The 19,315-nt window shown below is 60.2% G+C and overlaps 2 protein-coding genes across 3 annotated transcripts; one reads left to right on the forward strand and one right to left on the reverse strand.

The window, feature by feature from the left end:
- Positions 1-3,681: 3,681 nt before the first annotated feature.
- On the reverse strand, positions 3,682-8,745 carry GNAT2 (G protein subunit alpha transducin 2; the record flags this gene model as incomplete). The annotated part of the gene is made up of 8 exons (XM_082296226.1): positions 3,682-3,872; positions 4,448-4,601; positions 6,010-6,139; positions 6,363-6,491; positions 7,083-7,240; positions 7,405-7,546; positions 7,732-7,774; positions 8,628-8,745. 8 exons carry the CDS (start codon positions 8,743-8,745, stop codon positions 3,682-3,684), a joined length of 1,065 nt encoding a protein of 354 aa, XP_082152352.1.
- A 2,631-nt stretch (positions 8,746-11,376) lies between these two features.
- On the forward strand, positions 11,377-19,066 carry AMPD2 (adenosine monophosphate deaminase 2). Of its 2 annotated transcripts, none has more exons than XM_082296275.1 (18): positions 11,377-11,461; positions 13,577-13,707; positions 14,056-14,186; positions 14,480-14,548; positions 15,119-15,230; positions 15,327-15,513; positions 15,599-15,740; positions 15,831-15,920; positions 16,179-16,308; positions 16,412-16,606; positions 16,777-16,908; positions 17,003-17,166; positions 17,288-17,414; positions 17,506-17,669; positions 17,759-17,879; positions 17,952-18,125; positions 18,387-18,497; positions 18,812-19,066. In XM_082296275.1, the coding sequence occupies exons 2-18, from the start codon at positions 13,678-13,680 to the stop codon at positions 19,019-19,021; spliced, it is 2,289 nt and encodes a 762-aa protein (XP_082152401.1). In that variant the 5' UTR covers positions 11,377-11,461; positions 13,577-13,677; the 3' UTR covers positions 19,022-19,066. The 2 variants fall into 2 exon arrangements, with proteins under 2 accessions (XP_082152401.1, XP_082152400.1); XM_082296274.1 differs by lacking the exon at positions 11,377-11,461 and adding an exon at positions 11,534-11,645.
- The last annotated feature ends 249 nt before the right edge of the window (positions 19,067-19,315 follow it).

Raw genomic sequence — 19,315 nt, forward strand, 5'->3', positions numbered from 1 at the left:
TCACTTAACTATGCACATGTGAGCAGATCCTGCAGAAAATATTCCTCTTAGCAGGAATTCCTTGTTTTTAACACTTGCTATGGCCAGGATTTAATATTTCTGCAGCTACTAAGGGATCCTTAGAGCTTCGGCTTTTTTTCCATGTGTGATTTGTTACCATCCTGCTCCCCCCCAGGCTTTGGGAAAGGCTTCTTGCAGCAGAAGGAGGGTTTAGGTTCTGCTTGAGGGTTTGAGCCCAGTTTTATGCCAGTATTGGAAGGGATTTGTGCTCAGCATAATCCTGGCTCGGTGGGAAGAGGAGCTGAGCCCTCGCTGGGGGGAAAACTGCTGCTCCCAAGCTCCCAAACCACTGATTCCTGTGCATTTTTTGGGATGAAAACGGTGGATTATTCTGTGCTGCCTTTCCCGTGGCCCTCTCTGCCCAGCCCTGTCCTGAGCATGCCTTTACTTTGTCTGTGTGGTGCCAAATCCCTGTTTCCCTATAGTGCCATCCCTAACCAGTCCTACATTCCTTTGCTGATCCATGATTGCATCCAGACTCTTCCCAGTTTGTCATGTGTACAGTTGGATCTGTTAGACTTGTTGGCAGTATTAAAATGGTGAGTAAAGCTTGTAGCCTTTTCTCCACTTTATTCTTCCTTTTTCCAGGAGCGTTCTCAGCTTTTGTGCTTTGCTGGAGAAGGAAATGAGGAGCTTTGATGGGAATTGGGAATTACCTGGACAGGGAGGTTCCTTGTGCTTTATCACCTACCACTGTTGGTGTTGTGCTGCTCCCAAAGACTTGGGTCGTGCTGGCACAATTGGAACATGCCAGGAATCCCATTGCCCATGGGGTTATTGGCAGATGGATAATTACTGCTTATTTGTAGCCCAAACCTCACTGGCTGCTGTGAACCTGATGGGAATTCTGCTCTGGGTGCTTCTGCAGGATGGAGGTGGGACTGTTCTGAGAACACTTGGTTAGAAATCCAGGATGAATTCCCCAGGGAGGCTTGTGGGTGCTGGCAAGTAGAGCCCTGAGGGAGATTCCCTGTTCTAGAATCTTTTCCAAGCTCTCTGGTGCTGTGTCTGGTTAACGATTCCCTTCCAGCCACTTATGGGATAACTCATCCTTTCAACTCATCCAGGAGCTTCATCTCATCCAGGCACTCTGGCCAGGAAGTTTTTTGGGATGGTGACCCCCATCCCACCCCCCAGGAGCCCAGCAGTGGCCATGGGGTGTTCCAGGTGAGATCCAGAGATCCATACACCCCCAGAATGGCTGCAAAGCGTGTGAAATATCCCTTGATCCAAGCTCTGGGATGCAGGAATGGAGCAAAGTGGAAGTGGGAGAAAGGAAGAACATCCACGTCATGCGTATTCTTTTATTGTGTTTTCCTACAGTTAAATGAAGCTGGATGGGAGATCTCTGCAGGAAACAGGGAGAGGATGGATACAGGGCTCATCTAGGGATTATTTACAAACAGACAGAGCAAATGCAGCTCTAAGTAGCAGAACAAAAATCTTTCAAGTAACCATTTCCTCTTTATCCAGCCCATTCCCGGGCTGGAGTTGGGATTCCCTTCCCCAGCCCTTCCTGCCTGAGAAATTCCCTCCATGTAGGGCCCAAAACAACCCCAAAACCCCCTGATTTCTCCTGCCCAAGGGTTGAGGTTTGTTCCCAAGAAAGACTGAGGTTGGTTCCCAGAAGCGACTTGGAGGTAACTCAGCCTCCACTTTCCCAGAAATTCCAGCCTGGATTAATCCAGCTTCGATCTAAGGGCAGGAATGGGCTGCAGAGGGATGGGCAAGGGGACAACATCTATCCTACCTCCCAAACTCCCTCATTATTCCTATTCCTGGCTGTGCTCTATGGTGTCAAACCTCCTGTAAAACGCCGAGAACAGGGGTTCTTCCTTGGAAAAAAAAAAAAAAGAGGAAATGGCCATGAAAGGGAGCAGGAAGTTGAGCTTCAGCCCCTTCCTTGTTTGGGTTTGGAAGGAGGCGGATTTGGGCAGGTCATAGAAAAAGTGGGAGTGAGTGACGTGTGGTGGGGGTTGGTTCTTCCTTTGGCTCTGCTCAGCAGAACGGTGAGACAGGAATGTTTTCTTCTTCTGGGAGGGAGGGAGAGAGAACAGGGAGTTAAACACACCCAGGGAAGGGCTTAGAGGAGCAATTTTATGGAAGCAAGGGAAAAACTCAGGTGGGGTTCAGGGACTTGTGTCACCTCATCCCTGTGCCTTCCTCCATGGGGATGAGGATGGAGCATCCCGCTCCCCCCCCTTTCCAGGTGTCACCTTCTGGTGCCTCCTGCTTGCAGGGAACTTGCTTGAGGATTTTTTTTTTTTTTTTTAAGCTTTTTCCTGCTGTTCTGTTAATATTCAAGGATAAGGGAAGCACCAGAGGTTTCCTGAAAAGCAAAGTGTCAGAGCCAGTGGCTGGGAGCTGTTTGGAAAGGGGGGAGAGACGATGGAACTCCTGCTGCCACTCAGACTAGTGCAAGAACTAGGATGATAAACCCTAATTAGAGTGATAAACCCTAATTAAAGTTTTAAGATGAGTTAAAAGGCTGAGAGCAGCAGAGTGTGCCTTGGGATATTCCCATCCACTGAGCCTGGGCAGGTGGAATTGCAACAGGAGAGAAATAAAATGATTCCCTTTAGCTCAGGTGGAGGATTGGGGCTGGAATCTGTTGTTTTCATCACTCCATGTGCAAGGATGGGAATTGTCCATGGGAGCTCAGCACAGGGATGTGACCCCGTCCCTGGGCTAATGGCACCCCAGACTCCCCCCTCCTCACTGCTCCCGGTCCATCCTCCCCTCCCCTACTCCTAGGATTTCCAGGATTTGATGGCAAAATCAGGTGGACCTACATCCCACCACCTCACAAAGCAGGATGGAGCCAGCTCTGAGCATCCTCATCCCCCTCCCAGCCCTTTTTTTGGGATGGAGCCAGTTCTGTTCATCCTCATCCTCATCCCCAGCTCTTTTTTGGGGGATGGAGCTGACTCTGCTCATCCTTATCTCCAGCCCCTTCCCCAGCCTTTTTTTCAGAGAGGATGGAGCTGGCTCTGCTCTTCTTCATTCCCTTCTCCCTTCCCCAGCCCCTTTTTTTGGGATGGAGCTGGTTCTGATCATTCCCTTCCTTTTCCTTCTTCCCTATCCCTTTTTTGGGGATGGAGCCAACTCTGCTCTTCCTCATCCCCATCCTCCTTCCCCCAGCCCTTTATGGGAGGGATCCAGGTCTGATCATTTTCATATCACTCCTCTTCCCCAGCCCTTTATGGGATGGAGCCAACTCTGCTCTTCCTTTTCCCCTTGCCCAGCTTTTTCTGGGATGGAGCTGGCTCTGCTCTTCCTCATCTCCCTCTCCTTCCCCAGTCTTTTCTGGGATGGAGCCAATTCTGATCATTCTCATCCCAGTCCCCTTCCCCAGCCCTTTATGGGAGGGATCCAGCTCTGATCATCTTTATCCTCCTCCCATTTTTTGTGGGACGGCCCTTTTTGTGATGGAGCTGATACCAATCATCCTCCTCTTCATCCCCTTTCCGTTTCCCAGTCTTTTTTCTAGGATGGATCCAGCTCTGCTCTCCCTCATCCCCTTCCCCAGCCCCTTTTGGGATGGAGCCAGCTCTGACCACCCTCCTCCCCTCTCCTGTCTCTATTTCCTGGCTCCAGCCTCCCTCCCGTACCTGCTGGTGCTCAGAAGAGGCCGCAGTCCTTGAGGTTCTCTTTGATGATCACGTCTGTGACGGCGTCGAAGACGAACTTGACGTTCTGCGTGTCTGTGGCACAGGTCATGTGGCTGTAGATCTCCTTCACGTCCTTCCGCATGTTGAGATCCAGGAATTGGGTCTTGATGTAATTCCCTGCGTCCTCGAACGTGTTGGGACCTGTGGAGGGAGGGAATGCTGCTGAGCTGCTCCCATGGGGGAGTGTTGGAGGGAGAGAAGGGTTGAGAGCTGGCCATGCGTAGCACAGAGCTCCTTTTTACCCCATTTCCGTTCTTCCAAACACCTTCCCAAGGCCACATCTGTCCTCTCCTCAGCTCCAGCCTCCAAGGATTTGACTCGCCACCCCAGAGCAGGATGGAGCTGGTTCATCCTCATGTCCTGCCCTTCCCCAGCCTTTTTTTTGGGATGGAGCCAGCTCTGATCCTCCTCATCCTCATCCCATTCCCCACCCCTATTTGGGATGGAGCTGACTCTGGTCATCCTTGTCCTCATCCCTTTCCCCTTTCTGCTTTTTGGGATAAAATCAGCTCTGATCCTCCTCATCCTCATCCCCTTCCCCAGCCTTTTTTTAGGACAGAGCCAATTTTCATCATCCTCATCTCCCCTTCCCCAGCCCCATCACAACATATCCCAAAACCGAGTTGCCAGATCTGTGCTGGGACCACACAACTCCACAGCCCCTGGTTTGGGGCGTCTCGAGGAGGAGGGGTAAGGCCAGGAAGCTCTGGGCTCACCATCGTACTCCGGGAAGCAGATGCTGAGGTGGACTTTCTTGATCTTTTCCTCAAAAAGGTCCTTCTTGTTGAGGAAGAGGATGATGGAGGTGGCAGCAAAGAACTTGTGGTTGCATATACTGTTGAAAAGGTGCAGGGATTCATGCATCCGGTTCTGCAGGGAAGCAGATCGTCATGGATTGACGCCCCCTTTGGGCCGCTGCAGCCCACCCCCAGCCCCCCATTCCCTAGAAAAGAGCTTTTCCCTGGTTGCTGCAGCAGCAGCTGGTCCTGCTGCCTGCCCAGTCCCTCCTGCCCACCCAAAATCATAAATCCAGGTGATGCTCAGGGTAGGGAGTGGCTCCGATGCCTCCTGGGGTTGTCAGAAATGAAGGATTGTGGTGATTTCACTGGGAAAATTATCCATGGAAATCTCGCAGCCTGCAAGGAAGATGCTCAGTGAGCAGCACCATCGCAGTCAGCAGGGGCATGCTCTTGTTGGACCACGGCTTCTGGCTGTTATCCACAGTTTTGGAAAGGAGCTGGGAAAAGGAAAAGCTCCAGTTTCAGAGCAGATGTTGAGTTCTTTGTTTGCTGCTGGGTCATCCTGAGGGAATGAGGATCCATCCAGGCAGAGCCAAGTTCAGTGGGAGGTTTTTCTTTGTATAAGGGGGATTCCTCCATCTGTGGGCAGCAGGTGGGTTCTCCAGGGATGGTTTTCCCTCATCCAGCTTCCCCTCACAGCAGCTTTTCTGTATGCAGAGCACCAGCTCTGCCCAAATCCTGCCCTGTCCCACAGTGGGTGAGCATTCCAGCCTCTCCCAAGGGCTTCCATGGGAAGGGTGCTCTCCTTCTGCACGTGGTTGAGGAAGGGCTGTGAGCTCCTGCCTGGCCATGGCAGGGCCCAGGGATAGCAGATCCTGACCCTGACCCAGCTTCAGGAGAAGGTATTTGGATCCCAAGGAGCAGCCATGGGACCATGGGAGGAGATGCCCGGGAAGAAGCTGCTCCTGCTGTCCTCATCTTCACCCCTTCTCTCTTATTTCTTCAAAGAAAAACCCATTATGGGGCTTCCGTGTTCTTTCTCTCCACATCTGCGCCCTCCAAGCTGCTTTCCCAGGGCTCTGCTGGTGCATCCCTCACTGGACACTCTTTGGTTCATGTCCCTGTGCCTCCACACTGGGAGAGTGGGAGCTGCCCTCCTTACCTCAGAGGGCACAGCGAGGCACGAGGTGCCTCAGGACCAGGTTTTCCTTCATCCCAGCTGGTTCCTGGCTCTTCCTGCCCTTCCCTTTGGCTTTGCTCCAGCTGACTGGCTGTGTGGCCATTCTCTGGTGGCTCTCAGGAGCACTTAGGGGTTTCCTCGTGGGCAGACCCATGGATTCGTGGCCCAGAGGAAGCACAAACACCTTTACTGGGCACAGCTGGGTGGGAACCAGTTCCCTCCTGCATCTCCCACACCTTTCCTGGATCACCCAGAGCATCTGATAGTGCAGAGTGTTGTTCCTCCCTCCCCACAGCCCCCTTGGAGCTCCCTGTTCCTCTCCCCCTTGGCTCCCAGTGCCTCCAGGACCCCGACCCACCACTTCGTCGTCCTCCACCAGCACCATGTCATAGGCGCTCAGGGCCCCGCAGAAGATGATGCAGGTCACCCCCTCGAAGCAGTGGATCCACTTCTTCCGCTCTGAGCGCTGCCCTCCCACATCGAACATCCTGGGGAGGGGACAAGGATGAGGGGGACACCCACACACCTGGTCCTGACACCCCCCATGTGACGGTCCCAGCACCACATCCTCGGGGGAGCAGGAATCACCACCCGTGGGAGAGTGTTGGTGGTCCCTCGAGTGTCAGGGTCATCCCAAAATCCCTCCCCGCCATCAGGGCTGGGGGGAATCATGGAGGAGTGGTCATGGAGGTGCGGGAGGCTCCCACCCACCTGAAATTCAGGTCTTTGACAGAGAACTTGGTCTCGATGATCCCCGTGGTCTTCACTCGGGATCGCAACACATCCTGCTCGTTGGGGAGGTAGTTGGGGGCTGTGATCCTGTCCAGCTGGTTCAGGTAACTGGGGGGACAGGAAGGGGCGTGACCTGCTGCCAAGGGGCTGCCCATGTCTCGCCCTTCCCCCGGATTTTTGGGGATGGCTGTGGGGCTGAGCTCTGCCAAACACTGGGACTCCAGGGCGGTGACATCCCTGGGGGAGCTGGGGGACACTAAGGGTGGTGGGGCTGCAGGCCAGTGGCGCTTTTGGGATGGGGGATGGCACTGGTGGGGTGGAAAATGACACCAGTGGGATGGAGGATGGCACTTTTGGGATGCAGAATGGCACCAGCTGGATGAAGGATGACACTGGTGGGATGGATGATGGTGCTGGTGTGATGAGGACGTAGGACAGCACTGATGGAATGGAGGACAGCAGCACTGGGATGGAGAATGGCACTGGTAGGATGGAAAAGAGTACTGGTGGGATTGGGGAATGGTACTGGTGGGATGGGGGATGATATTGGTGGGATGGACAATGACACTGGTGGGATGAAGAATGGCAGGCTCGGGGCATTCCCAGGAGCAGATTTTGCCAGGCTGGGTTGGAAGCAGCCATGAGCTGCCGGGAGGTGCCCAGGCTGGGCCCTGTTGTGCCCGCTGTGTCCCCACTCACTACGCGGCTGAGTCGTTGAGCTGATACTCGGCGGCGCGGTCGAAACACGCCTGAACCCCCCCGTCCTTCCACAGCTTCTTGATGCAGGAGACCAGCTCAGGGGGCATCGTGCCCTCCTCAATGGAGTCAGCCAGGTTGAAGAGCAGCCGGCCTTCATCCTGCCAGAGGGACCTTTGTCACCAACCCTCCCGTGGCCACTGTCCCCCCAAAGCGCCCTTGGGACTGGGGGGACAACATGGGGCCGCTATGGACCCTGGTTCCAGGGGCAGCCCTGGCCCCACGTTGTGGGGTTTGGGAGAACAGGGACACCACCCCGACTGACCGCGCAGGAGGACTCTGCATAGTCGATGCCCAGCGTGGACATGGCGCGGACGATGGCCAGGATGGACTGGAGGATGTTCCCGTAGATGACGGCCTTGAACTCCATGCACTCCTCCTCCGTGTAACCATCCTGGTGGATGATCCTGGCAGGCACAGCGGCCTCAGCCCCAAACCAGGACATCCCCTCTGGGGTGGGAATCACCACCCCGCACTGGGAATCACAGGTGCCACCACCAGGTGCCATGGAGGGGGTGACCGGGGGTCCAGCCACCCCATGTCCAGGAGCTGGTGGCCTCCCCCTCCCCAGTCTGGCTCAGGCCATACTCACTTCATCTGCTTCACGATGGTGCTCTTCCCTGACTCTCCAGCCCCTGGAAAAGGGTGGGAGGGACACCTTAGTGCCCATCAGGGCCTGATGCCACAGTGATGGGCACCCCGTGGGGACCAAAGCCACTGTCCCCCACCCATCCCCTGCCTAGACCCCCAGCCTGGCCTCTTCCCGCCACCATCATCCCCACACTCCTGTCACACATTGCACCCTGTGTGGAACCACAGCTTGGGGACCCCCAGGGTGGTGGGAACCTCCTGGGTGCAGGTCCCCCAGGTCCCACACCTCCCGCTCGCCGTGGGCAGTGCTGGCGATGCCTTTGGGGCTGTAAGCGGCTTAGGGCAGCACAGGAAGCTGCTTAGAATTAGGGTGTTAATCGCCTTGACCCCAGCCCCCCCACCCTGGATAAGGCCCCATTGCTGGCCCCTGCCCTGTGGAGTCACCCCCCTGCCCCATAGGGTCACCCCCCTGCCCTGTGGGGTGTGGAGGGACCCCCAAAGAACCATCCCCTCCTGCCTGGCACCCAGCAGCAGGTTTTGGGGTGCTGGTGGCAGGAGCTCCCCAGGCTCTCACTGACCCCTCTGAGATGTGGTGCACCCCTGGTGGGACCCACTGTCTTGGTCCCTTCTCCCACCCCTCCACCATCCCCTTCGTGCCTGCCATCCCCAAGAGCTGATGCCACCTCCAGCCCTTCTCAGGGATAACCCTGGAGATGTCTGGGTGGGGGGACAACCACTCCAGGCTGATGGCAGCTTGTCCAAGGGGAACCAGGGACAGGGCAGGAGGAACCCAGGGGGACGTGGGCTCCCTGTCCCCATTCCCATCCCCACATCCCCTCAGCCTCAATGAGGTGGAAACACAGGGACATCTCCTGGGAACGTCCCCTCCAGCCTTACCAAGCAGCAGCAACTTGACCGTCTTGGCCTCCTTATCTGCATCCTCCTGGAGCTTCTTCTCCAGCTCCTTGGACCTCTTGGCCATCTCCTTGTCCTCGGCACTGGCCCCACTCCCCATGGCTTCCTTCTCCTCCTCCAATAACTCCACAATCTCCTCTAGGTCCCCAGGCTTTTCCAGCTCTTCAGGGAGATAACAGGCACACCTCGGGGACGAGGTGGGCACTGAGAGTTAACCAGAAATTCCAAAAAAGACAAGCCAGGTACCCCACACCCTGATGTTGGGGTGCCCCAAGCCGGCAGCGCTCCGCGGTGGGTCCTTGCTGCTGGCTGCCCCCCGCTCTCTCCCTTAATTCCCCATGGATAACCTGATTTTTTTTGACCGTGGGATTTGGGGACTTTTTATCTTGCCATGTGACCCAGGAAATCCAATTAGCCCAAGATGGCAAAGATTAGGGCTCAGGGAGAAAAAAAAGAGGAGCATCTCAGGGAGGTGGGCAGGAGGCTTTACATAAGGGGCGGCATCAGCGTGACACCCTGTGCCTGTGGGGATTCGTCCCCTGGGGTGACTTGGGAAGTGGGGATCACTTTGGGGTTCCCTCATGTCTGTGGGACTGTGATCCCACTTTTGGGGGGCATCGAGGATGGGATCAGCCCCTGGCTGTGTGTGTCCCCCGCCCCTGGGTGCTCTGGAGTGGTGGCAGGGGACTGGGTGGTGACAGAGGGACAGGATGGTGGCAGGGGGGTGATGGCAGGGGGACGGTGGCACTGGGGGATTCCTCCTGCAGGGAAAAGGGAGCTAATTACCCCCGGGGGTGGGGAACGAGGCCCCCTAATCCTGCCTCGCTGGGTGCCGCCCTCCCGCTGCCTAAGCTCTTTAATGGGATCGTGGCTCAGCCCTCCTTCTCCTCCTCCTCCTCCCGGGCTCAGCACCCCCCTCCCAGCCCATCCCCCAGCCCAGCAGGCCCCCCCAAACCTCGGGGCACGGGTGGGTGCCTCCCCTTTCTCCTACGAGGCTGGTTTCAGGTGGGCACCGCAGGGGGAGCCCCCCGCCTCGGGGTGGGCTTTGGGACCCCCAAAAGTCCTGCGGGGTCCCCGATGTTTGGGTTTAAGGTGCCCATAATCCCTGCACTTCACAGGGCCACTGGGGGCTCCATGTCCCCGCACCGGTGTCCCCACGTCCCACCGGGCGCAAATTCCCTGCCAGCGCCGTTGCTTGGGGACACTCTGTTCCCGCTGTCCCCGCGGACACAAAGCCCCTTCTGAGCCTCTAATGAACTCGGCGCTAATGAGGGGGGTCCAATTAAAATACCAGACACCACCCCACCCCCCTCCCCGCGGTGTGCGGACAGTGCTGGGCAGGGGACACGACTCAGGCTGGGGGTCCCCACTGTCCCCCTTGGCTGTTGTGCCCTCCCAGCCTGGCACAGCGGTGGCCCCGGTGGGTGGTGTCACATCGCTGTCCCTTCACCTCCTCGACAAGGGGTGGGGGGCACAGAGGGGGGTGGGTGACATTCCCTCCGCTCTGACAGAGGCTAAAAATACCCCCCCGCGCCGGTGGCAGCTTAGGGGACACTCGGGGCGCTCGGAGGGGATACAGCCCGACAGCCACCCAGAGCCACCCCGGCACCGGGAGCCCCGGTCCAGGTAGGGACGCGCGGGGACCGAGGCAAGGGCAAAGGTGGCACCCCCGGCACCCCCACAGCCGGGCTCTGCTTCTGGGCTGGCCCCCACTTTGGCTGGGGGGTGAGTTGGGGGACTTGGAGGGGCAGGGGCTCCATGGGGACATTCCTAGGGGGGCTCAGGGCAACATCCCCCCAGCAGGGTCTGAGCCGGGGGAGTGCTGGTGACAGTGTGAGTCCTTCTTTTGGGGTGCGGTACCATATCTGGGGGGGCAAGGAGGGGGATCATCATCGTGGAGGAGGTGATGCCCCATTTTGGGGGGTATTCGCTGATTTTGGAGGTACGCGGTGTCTTTGGGGGTCAATGTTAAATGGGGGGTGACTGTCTGTGCTGGGGGTGCCCATCCTGGGGGTGCCTGTTGGGGGGCACACGGATTCCCACTGGGATGGGGGCAGTCTCTGCATGGGGAAGAGTGACACCCTGTTGGATGGGGGGGCAATGACTCTATTGGGGGGGCATAATGCCCACCTCGGAGGGGGTTACCCTATTTCGGAAGCGCCGCTGTCACTTTGGGGGAGGTCCAACCCCATCTCTCGCGGGGTTACGATGCCTGCTTGGGGGGGAGGTTAGGGCTGAACCCGGGGGGTAACGACTGCCCCCGAGGAGGGGCTTAGGGCTGTCCCGGGGGGGGGGGTCCCCACTGTCTGTGGGGGTCACGGGTGTTCCCACAGAGGGACAGAGCTGCCTGGGGGTTGTCACGGCCGTCCTGGGGAGCACAGGGCTGTCAGGGGCGGGGGGGTGTCCCGGCTGACCGCACACGGGTACAGGGAGGTCCTCCGGGGGGGTTACAGGGCTGTCCCCACGGGGGTACACGACAGTCCCCTGGGGGGAGTCAGGGCTGTCTCGGAGCGGTCACGGCTGTCCTGGGGGGGGTTAAAGGGCTGTCCGTGAGGGGGTCACGTCTGTCCCGGGGGTGCCTCAGCCCCACACCCCCGTAGCTCAGAGCCTCATCCCGGGTCCTGCCCCCCCCCCACCCTCCAGCGCCGCAGCCGCCTCCTTCCTCCTCCTCCTCCTCCTCGCCACATCCTCCGCCCGCCCCATCCTCTTCCTCGTCCCGGTTTCCGGCCGGGCCCCGCCGGGGACTTTGGTCCATTCCCGGGTTCCTGCATCAATCATCAACCAGGGGAGGGAGCGGCCGCTGCGGCCCCGCCGCCGTAAGAGTCCCCCGGGCCCCCCACCGCCCCCCGCCCCCATTACCATCATCACCACCATCACCATCACCATCATCATCAACCCCTCCGCCCCTCCCCGACCCCCCCGGAGCCGCCATGTCCTCTGCCCCCCCGGCCAAGTGTCCCTTCAAGAAGCGGGGTAGCCTGCAGACCCCCAGCCCCGCAGGTGAGACCTCCCCCCCAGATAGCCCCCATCCTCCCGGCAGCCCACGGGGACACCCAGGTCGCGCCCAGCGCGGGGGGGGACACGATGCTGCGAGTAGGGGGGGATCAGTTTGGGGGGGGGGGAGGGGGGGAGTGCCGGGTTGCTGCTTGGAGGGTTTTTGGTGGGGTGGGAGCCCACCGCCGTGTCCCGGCACCGGGAGGGTGGCAGCGGGGCTGGGGGGGTCCTGTGTGTCCCCTCCCGGCAGCGCCTCGGTGGCGCAGTGAGAGCGGAGGAAGAGGAGGAGGAGGAGGAGGAGGAAGGAGGGGGAGCGCAGGGGGATGCGGGGGGGCGGACCCCGCAGGGGGAGCGGGGCCGGTTTGGGGGGGGCGGGGGGCACGGCGGGGGTGGTCTCGGGTGGTATGAGGGGGGCTGCTGGCACGGGGTGGACAAGGTGGCACTTTGGGGTTCGCAGTGGTTGGCACCACTGATGGGGGTCTCAGGGTGTCACCGGGGTTGTTCCCAGACGTCGCTGTTCGGGGTCGGTGGCACGGGGTGGTTGTGGCACGGAGTGGGTGAGGTGGCACTTAGGGGCTGTCACCTGGCTGGCAGTGCTGCGGGGTGTGGTCTCGGGGTGTCAGCGGGGCCCTCGTGTGCCCCGGGTGGGTGGCACAGGGTGATGATGGTGACACGGGGTGGGCAAGGTGGCACTTTGGGGTTGGGACCTGGCTGGCACTGTTGAGAGAGGGTCTCAGGGTGTCACTGGGGCTGTTCCCATACGTGGGTAGCACGTGCATGTTCTGGGGGGTGGCACATGGTGGTGGTGAAACAGGGTGATAGTGGTGACACAGGGTGATGGTGGCACTTTGGGGTGATGGTGGTGACATGGATGGGTGATGTGGCACTTTGGGGTTGTCACCTGGCTGGTACTTCTGAGGGCTCTCAGGGTGTCACTGGGGCTGCTCCTGACTCTGGGGGACCCACATGTGTCCTGGGTGGGTGGCACAGGGTGATGGTGGGGACACAGTGTGATGATGGTGGCACAGGGTGATGGTGGCACCTTGGGGTTGTCATCTCTCTGGCACCCGTGTTGGGGGCGGGTCCCGGAGTGCCACCAGGGCTGCCACCTGTCACACACGTGGGTGGCACAGGACATGTCTCAGGGTCACAGGGCACCCTGGGTGTCACCGTGCCCCAGGTGAGGCACTACCAGCACATCCTGATGACACCAGTGCCGTCCCTGCCCTGGGTGACAGCAACCCAGCACCCCCATTCCCACTGGGGTGATGCAGGGAGCACATGGGGTGGAGGCTCCTCAGGAGACCTGGATCTTCCCCCCAGGCTGTGCTGGGTGGGGGGGCTCTTACTGGTGCCCCCAGTTTAACCAGTAGGACCTGATTTCCAGTGCCCCCCCCCGGCCAGGTCTGTGGTGGGTTCGGGGCTGCAGAGGGGGGTGTTGGCATCGGGGGGGTGTCTCTGGGCATCCCCCAGCCCGGTAGCCCCAGTGCTGGTGGGAGCGGGGGGTGCTCTGGGGGAGTGGGACAGTGGGGGGTGTTTGGAGTGGGGGGTGTTGCCTCCCCTCCCCCCCAGTCTGGGGATGTGCCCCCTGTGGTGGAAGGGATGGGATGGGGGGCAGGGAGGCAGCATTGGTAGGGGGATGGACCCCAGTGTTGTGCCCCCCATGCCATGGGGGTCCTGCCCCCCAGCCCTGAGCCCCTCATTCACCGTTGGCTTCTGACACCCCCCCAATGGAGCCAGCAGCCCTCCCAGTGCCCCAGGGGGATTTGGGGGTGTCCCTCTTGCCCTTGAGCTGCCTCAGTTTCCCCATCACTCCCATTGGGAAGAGCATCCCAGTTCCATGGTGGGGAGGGGGAGCTGTGGAGGGGCTGATTAACCCCTTCCTGCCCGGGCAGGGGTCCAGACCCCCCCAGCTGATGTTGTCCCACTCCCTGCAGAGCTGCGGGGGGGGCCAGGGGCCCGACCCCTGCAGTCGGCCTGGTCCCTGCCTGGGACCCCCCATTGCCTGAAGCATTTCCCAGTGGATCTGCGCACTTCCATGGATGGCAAATACAAGGAGATCGCTGAGGTGGGTCCTGGGCACCGAGTTCACCAGGTCTGGGGGGGTGAATGTATGTTGGGGCTGGGGGGGGGGTCTCCCTTCCATCTTTCCCACTCCTATCCTCCCCAAACCCTCCTCCCTTCCCACTTTTTGAGTGTGGGAGTCCCTGTGAGCCTTTCTCTCCCAGCTCAGTGGGTTGAGGCCAGGCACAGCTCATGGCAGGGCTGCTCTGGCCCCAGCTCATGGCAGGGCTGCTCTGGGCACAGCTCATGGCACGGCTGAGACTGGCCCCAGCTCATGGCACGGCTGAGACTGGGCACAGCTCATGGCACGGCTGAGGCTGGGCACAGCTCATGGCAGGGCTGCTCTGGGCAGGAGCTGTTTTGCCGCTCGCTGGCTGAGAACGAGATGAGGACGGCTCCGTACGAATTCCCGGAGGAGAGCCCCATCGAGCAGCTGGAGGAACGGCGCCAGCGCCTGGAGCGCCAGATCAGCCAGGACGTCAAGTAAGCCTGGGGGGGTCTCCCGCATCCCCCCAAATCGCTGGAAGGGAGCCCTGCATGGGGCCAGGCCACCTCCCCACCCCAAGAGGCTGTCGGTCCTCTGTGCCAGCTCTGTGTCCCCTCTCCCGTGGGTGTCGCACTTGGTGTCCCCTTTGCAGTGAGTTTTTGGCTGGTTTCTGTCTGGTTTCTGTTGTTTCGGCATTAACGGGGTGTTTTCTCTCCCCGGCCCCCCCATTTCTCTCCCCCTCGTCCCCCCCGGCTGTCCCCCCCCTCCACCGCCGCCTCCTTGTCCCCAGACTTGAGCCCGACATTTTGCTCAGAGCCAAACAGGACTTCCTGAAAATTGACAGTGCTGCGGACTTACAGTGAGTGTCCGGCTCGGTGTCACCGGCCGGGGCCACGGGGGGGATCGGGGACCCACCTGGCCCCGCTCTGACCCAGCACATCCAAGCATGGAGCCAAGAGGTCCCTCCCGGCCACTCTCGCTGCCACTGAAGGAGTCAATGCACCTGGGGGGGGGGGTTGGGGTGGGCTGGGGGTCCCAGCTCTGCTGTTGGCACAGGACCCCTGTCCTGGCCCTGTCTTCCCCCGGATGGGGGGTCTGATGCTGTGTGTCCCTCTCCCTCCTGTCTCCGCTTGGGAGTTGTCTGTGTCATAAGTTTTTTTTTTGTGCTTTGTGCCCCCCACCCCCCGACTTTTCATTGTGCTCGTGTGGGGCTGGGGGATGTGTTTTGGGAAGGGGGACAATGCCACCACCAGAGGACACAAGTGGCACAGCTGCCACAACCTGGTGGTGGCATTCCTGGGGACAGCGTCACCCTCCTGCCACCCCAGGACCGGACACAGTCCCTGGGGTAGGGCTCGTGCTGCTGTTGAGGGACACGAGGATGGGGACAGAACTGTCATTGTCCCACTGGCCACGTCTGTCCCCACAGGCTCTTCAAGGAGCAGAACGACAGCCTGGTGGACCACGTCCCCAAGGAGCGGGAGGCGCTGCTGGAGCGGGAATTCCAGCGGGTCACCATCTCTGGGGAGGAGAAATGTGGGGTGAGCCTCCCCCTGACCCCCCCGGAACCCAGGCAAGGGTCTCCAGGCTGCCAACCCCAGCTTGGGGGTGGTTTTTGTTTGGTTTCTCCTCTCCAGGTGCCCTTCACTGACCTGCTGGATGCGGCCAAGAGCGTGGTGAAGGCGCTGTTCGTGCGGGAGAAGTACATGGGGCTGTCGCTCCAGAGCTTCTGCAAGACCACGGCCCGGTACCTGCAGGAGCTCTCCGAGAAGCCCCTGGAGACCCGTGGCTACGAGGAGGTGCCTGAGACCCCCGTGGCTGCCGGTGAGCACGGTGTGGGGGGGGTCTCTGTGCTGGGCTGGGGTGCTGGAGGAGCTTTTGGGGTGATGTTGGTGTCTCCTGGCTGCAGATGCCCCCGTGCACCCCCCATTTGCCGAGCAGCACCCCTATGAGACGTGGGACCCCCAGAACATGCCGGCGGACCTGGGCTTTGGGCTGAAGATGGTGGACGGTGTCGTGCATGTCTACACCAAGCAGGACATCACCGACAAGTGAGTTTTGTGAGGGGGAGGGTCCTACTCACTGGGGTGATGAGATTTTTGGGGGGCTGTGTGACCCCCATGTGTGTCCCCCCCCCACAGGAGCACGGAGCTGGACCTGCCGTACCCCGACCTGCAGGAGTTTATCGCCGACATGAATTTCCTCATGGCTTTGATCATCAACGGGCCCATGTAAGGGGCAGGGTCCCACCCGGGAGGGTCCCACCCCACCCTGGGTGGGATCCTATGGCAGGGGTGTGACATAACCCTGGGGACAGCCCCGAGGACATGGCAGTGGCTCTGGCACACGGTGCTGGTGCAGCTCCCACGTCCACCCTCGCCCGTGTCCAAGAGTCCGCGTTCCCATATCCGTGTGGGCACCAGCCTTTCGGGGCTGGATGTTCTCCCTCCTCACCCCCAAACTGAGCCCCTCTTCCCCGTTTTGGGCAGTAAATCCTTCTGCTACCGCCGGCTGCAGTACCTGAGCAACAAGTTCCAGATGCACGTGCTGCTCAATGAGATGAAGGAGCTGGCAGCCCAGAAGAAGGTGCCTCACCGCGACTTCTACAACATCCGCAAGGTACCTGCGGATCCTGAGCTAGTCCCGGATCCTGGGGGGGTTCCTGGCTTCGCTGGGGAGCTCTTGGAGGGTCTCAGGGCTGAGCATCACCTCACTGGTGCAGGTGGACACCCACATCCATGCCTCGTCCTGCATGAACCAGAAGCATCTCTTGCGCTTCATCAAGCGGGCAATGAAGAAGCACCTGGATGAAATCGTCCACGTGGAGAAGGGGAAGGAACAGACGCTCAAGGAGGTGTTTGAGACGATGAACCTCACAGCCTACGACCTGAGCGTGGACACGCTGGATGTCCACGCGGTATGGGAGGCACCCAAACCCTGGGGATGAGTGGACCCCCAGCCCATCCTTGGTTGGGCTGCGGGATCTTCTCCAGGGGGTTTTGCCAGGGCGCGGGGGGTTGCTGGGGGCTGGGGATGGGGGTGTGGTGGGTGATGAGGAGTCTCAGGTCACACCTGTCCCACGTTCAGGACCGCAACACCTTCCACCGCTTCGACAAGTTCAACGCCAAGTACAACCCCATCGGGGAGTCCATCCTGCGGGAGATCTTCATCAAGACGGACAACCGAGTCTCAGGGAAGTACTTCGCCCACATCATCAAGGTGGGTCACCTCCCCTCCTCGTGGTGGTGGCGGTCCCCATGTCCCCTTCCCAGTGGCCAAGCAGTGACAGTTGTCACTTGTCCCTTCCCATCAGGAGGTGATGGCAGACCTGGAGGAGAGCAAGTACCAGAACGCGGAGCTGCGTCTCTCGATCTACGGCCGCTCCCGGGACGAGTGGGACAAGCTGGCCCGCTGGGCCGTCAGCCACCGCGTCCACTCCAACAACGTCCGCTGGCTCGTGCAGGTGCCCCGGCTCTTGTGAGTAAAGAGGGGACAGGAACCCTCAGCTGGGCTGGGGAGACCCAGGACATCCCACTGCTGCCTGGGGTGGGGAGGAGAGGGGGGAAAGCCGGCTCTGAGTGGGCTCCATTCCCCACAGTGATGTCTACCGGACGAAGAAGCAGTTGGCCAACTTCCAGGAGATGCTGGAGAATATCTTCCTGCCGCTCTACGAGGCCACCATCCATCCTGCCCAGCACCCAGAGCTGCACCTCTTCCTGGAGCATGTGAGTGCTGTGTCCTGCTCCTGGGGACACCCAACCCGAACCCAGCTGGAGTGAGGGGTGATGTCCCACCCGGGGGCTGTCTCTGCTGCAGGTGGACGGCTTCGACAGCGTGGATGATGAATCCAAACCGGAGCATCACATCTTCAACCTGGATAGCCCTTTGCCAGGCAACTGGGTGGAGGAGGACAACCCGCCCTATTCCTACTACCTGTACTACATGTATGCCAACATGACAGTGCTCAACCACCTGCGGCGGTAAGGACAGCCCTGGCCCGGACCCTGCGCTCCTCAGGAGGTTCTGGGGAGGTCAGAGGGCGATGGTGCCAGTCAAACCCCCGTTGCAGGAAGAGGGGCTTCCACACCTTCGTCCTGCGCCCACACTGCGGCGAGGCCGGTCCCATCCATCACCTCGTGTCAGGGTTCATGGTCTCGGAGAACATCTCCCACGGGTTGTTGCTGCGCAAGGTGAGTGGGGAGGAGGTGCCTGGAGGGGCTGGGGTTGTGGTGGGACCCCCCTCACCCTTCTGTGCCCCCCAGGCCCCTGTGCTGCAGTACCTGTACTACCTGGCGCAGATTGGCATTGCCATGTCCCCGCTGAGCAACAACAGCCTCTTCCTGAGCTACCACCGCAACCCCCTGCCCGAGTACCTCTCACGGGGGCTCATGGTGTCCCTCTCCACTGATGATCCCCTCCAGTTCCACTTCACCAAGGTGAGCATTTGGGGGGGGGCACCAGCCAGTGACACCCCAAGAACAGCTGTGGGGTGGGCGCGGGCCGGGTGACGGGATGGGGTCGGTGGTGGGGTGGGATTGGTGGTGCAGTGTGGCTGGTGGTGAGATGGGACCAGTGGCAGCACCGATGGACTCTGGAGGGTGCTGATGATGGTGTGGAGGGGCTGGGAGGAGGTGGGGACCCCTGTCCTGCCTGAGGGGTCTCTGTGCGGGAGCTGAGGGGTGTCGCTCCCCCCTCAGGAGCCGCTGATGGAGGAGTACAGCATCGCCACCCAGGTGTGGAAGCTCAGCTCCTGCGACATGTGTGAGCTGGCCCGGAACAGCGTCCTCATGAGCGGCTTCTCCCACAAGGTGAGGCCCATTCCCTCATTCCCAATCCTGCAGTTTGCAGTTGCATTCCTAATTCCCATTTGCCCATTCCTATTCCAAATTCCGCCATTCCCCAATTCCCCCATTTGCCCAAACCCCTTCCCAATTCCCATTCACCTCCATTCCCCCATTCCCACCCCCAATACCCACATTTGCCCACTCCCATCCCCAATTCCCCCATTCCCAATTCCCATTCACCCCCATTTGCCCATTCCCATTCCCAGTTCCCCCTCCGTGGGTCCTGGCAGCACTCAGGAGTGCCGGGCACCCACGAGGCCCTGTCCTGATGCCCACAGGTGAAGAGCTACTGGCTGGGTCCCAACTACCTGAAGGAGGGTCCGGAGGGGAACGACATCCGCCGGACCAACGTTCCCGACATCCGCGTGAGCTACCGCTTCGAGACGCTGTGCCAGGAGCTGACGCTCATCACGCAGGCGGTGCAGAGCGCCGAGCTGGAGCCCATCCAGGAGGAGGACGTGCTCACCATCTCCCTCGGCACCCACTGACTGCCCAGATCCCCCCCGAGCCCCCCGGGGCTCCGCCGCCGTTCCCCCACCCGCTACCTCCTGCCCTAGGAAGGGGCCGCTCCTGCTGCTGTCCTGGTGCCACCGGTGCCACTGCAGGGGACGGAGTTTGTTGAGTCCTCTCTGTTTCATCTTGGTTTGGTCATTTTATGGGTGGTTTTTTGGGTCTTTTTCTGTTGTTTTTAACTGGTGTCTCCTTGTTGGGCCCTGCTGGGCTTGATGGCACCAGGAGGTGACGTGGGGGAGGGCACGGCCAGGGGGGTCCTGGATTTACCT

Source organism: Coloeus monedula, assembly GCF_965178545.1.
Source record: "Coloeus monedula genome assembly, chromosome: 23".
NCBI classification, from domain to species: domain Eukaryota; kingdom Metazoa; phylum Chordata; class Aves; order Passeriformes; family Corvidae; genus Coloeus; species Coloeus monedula.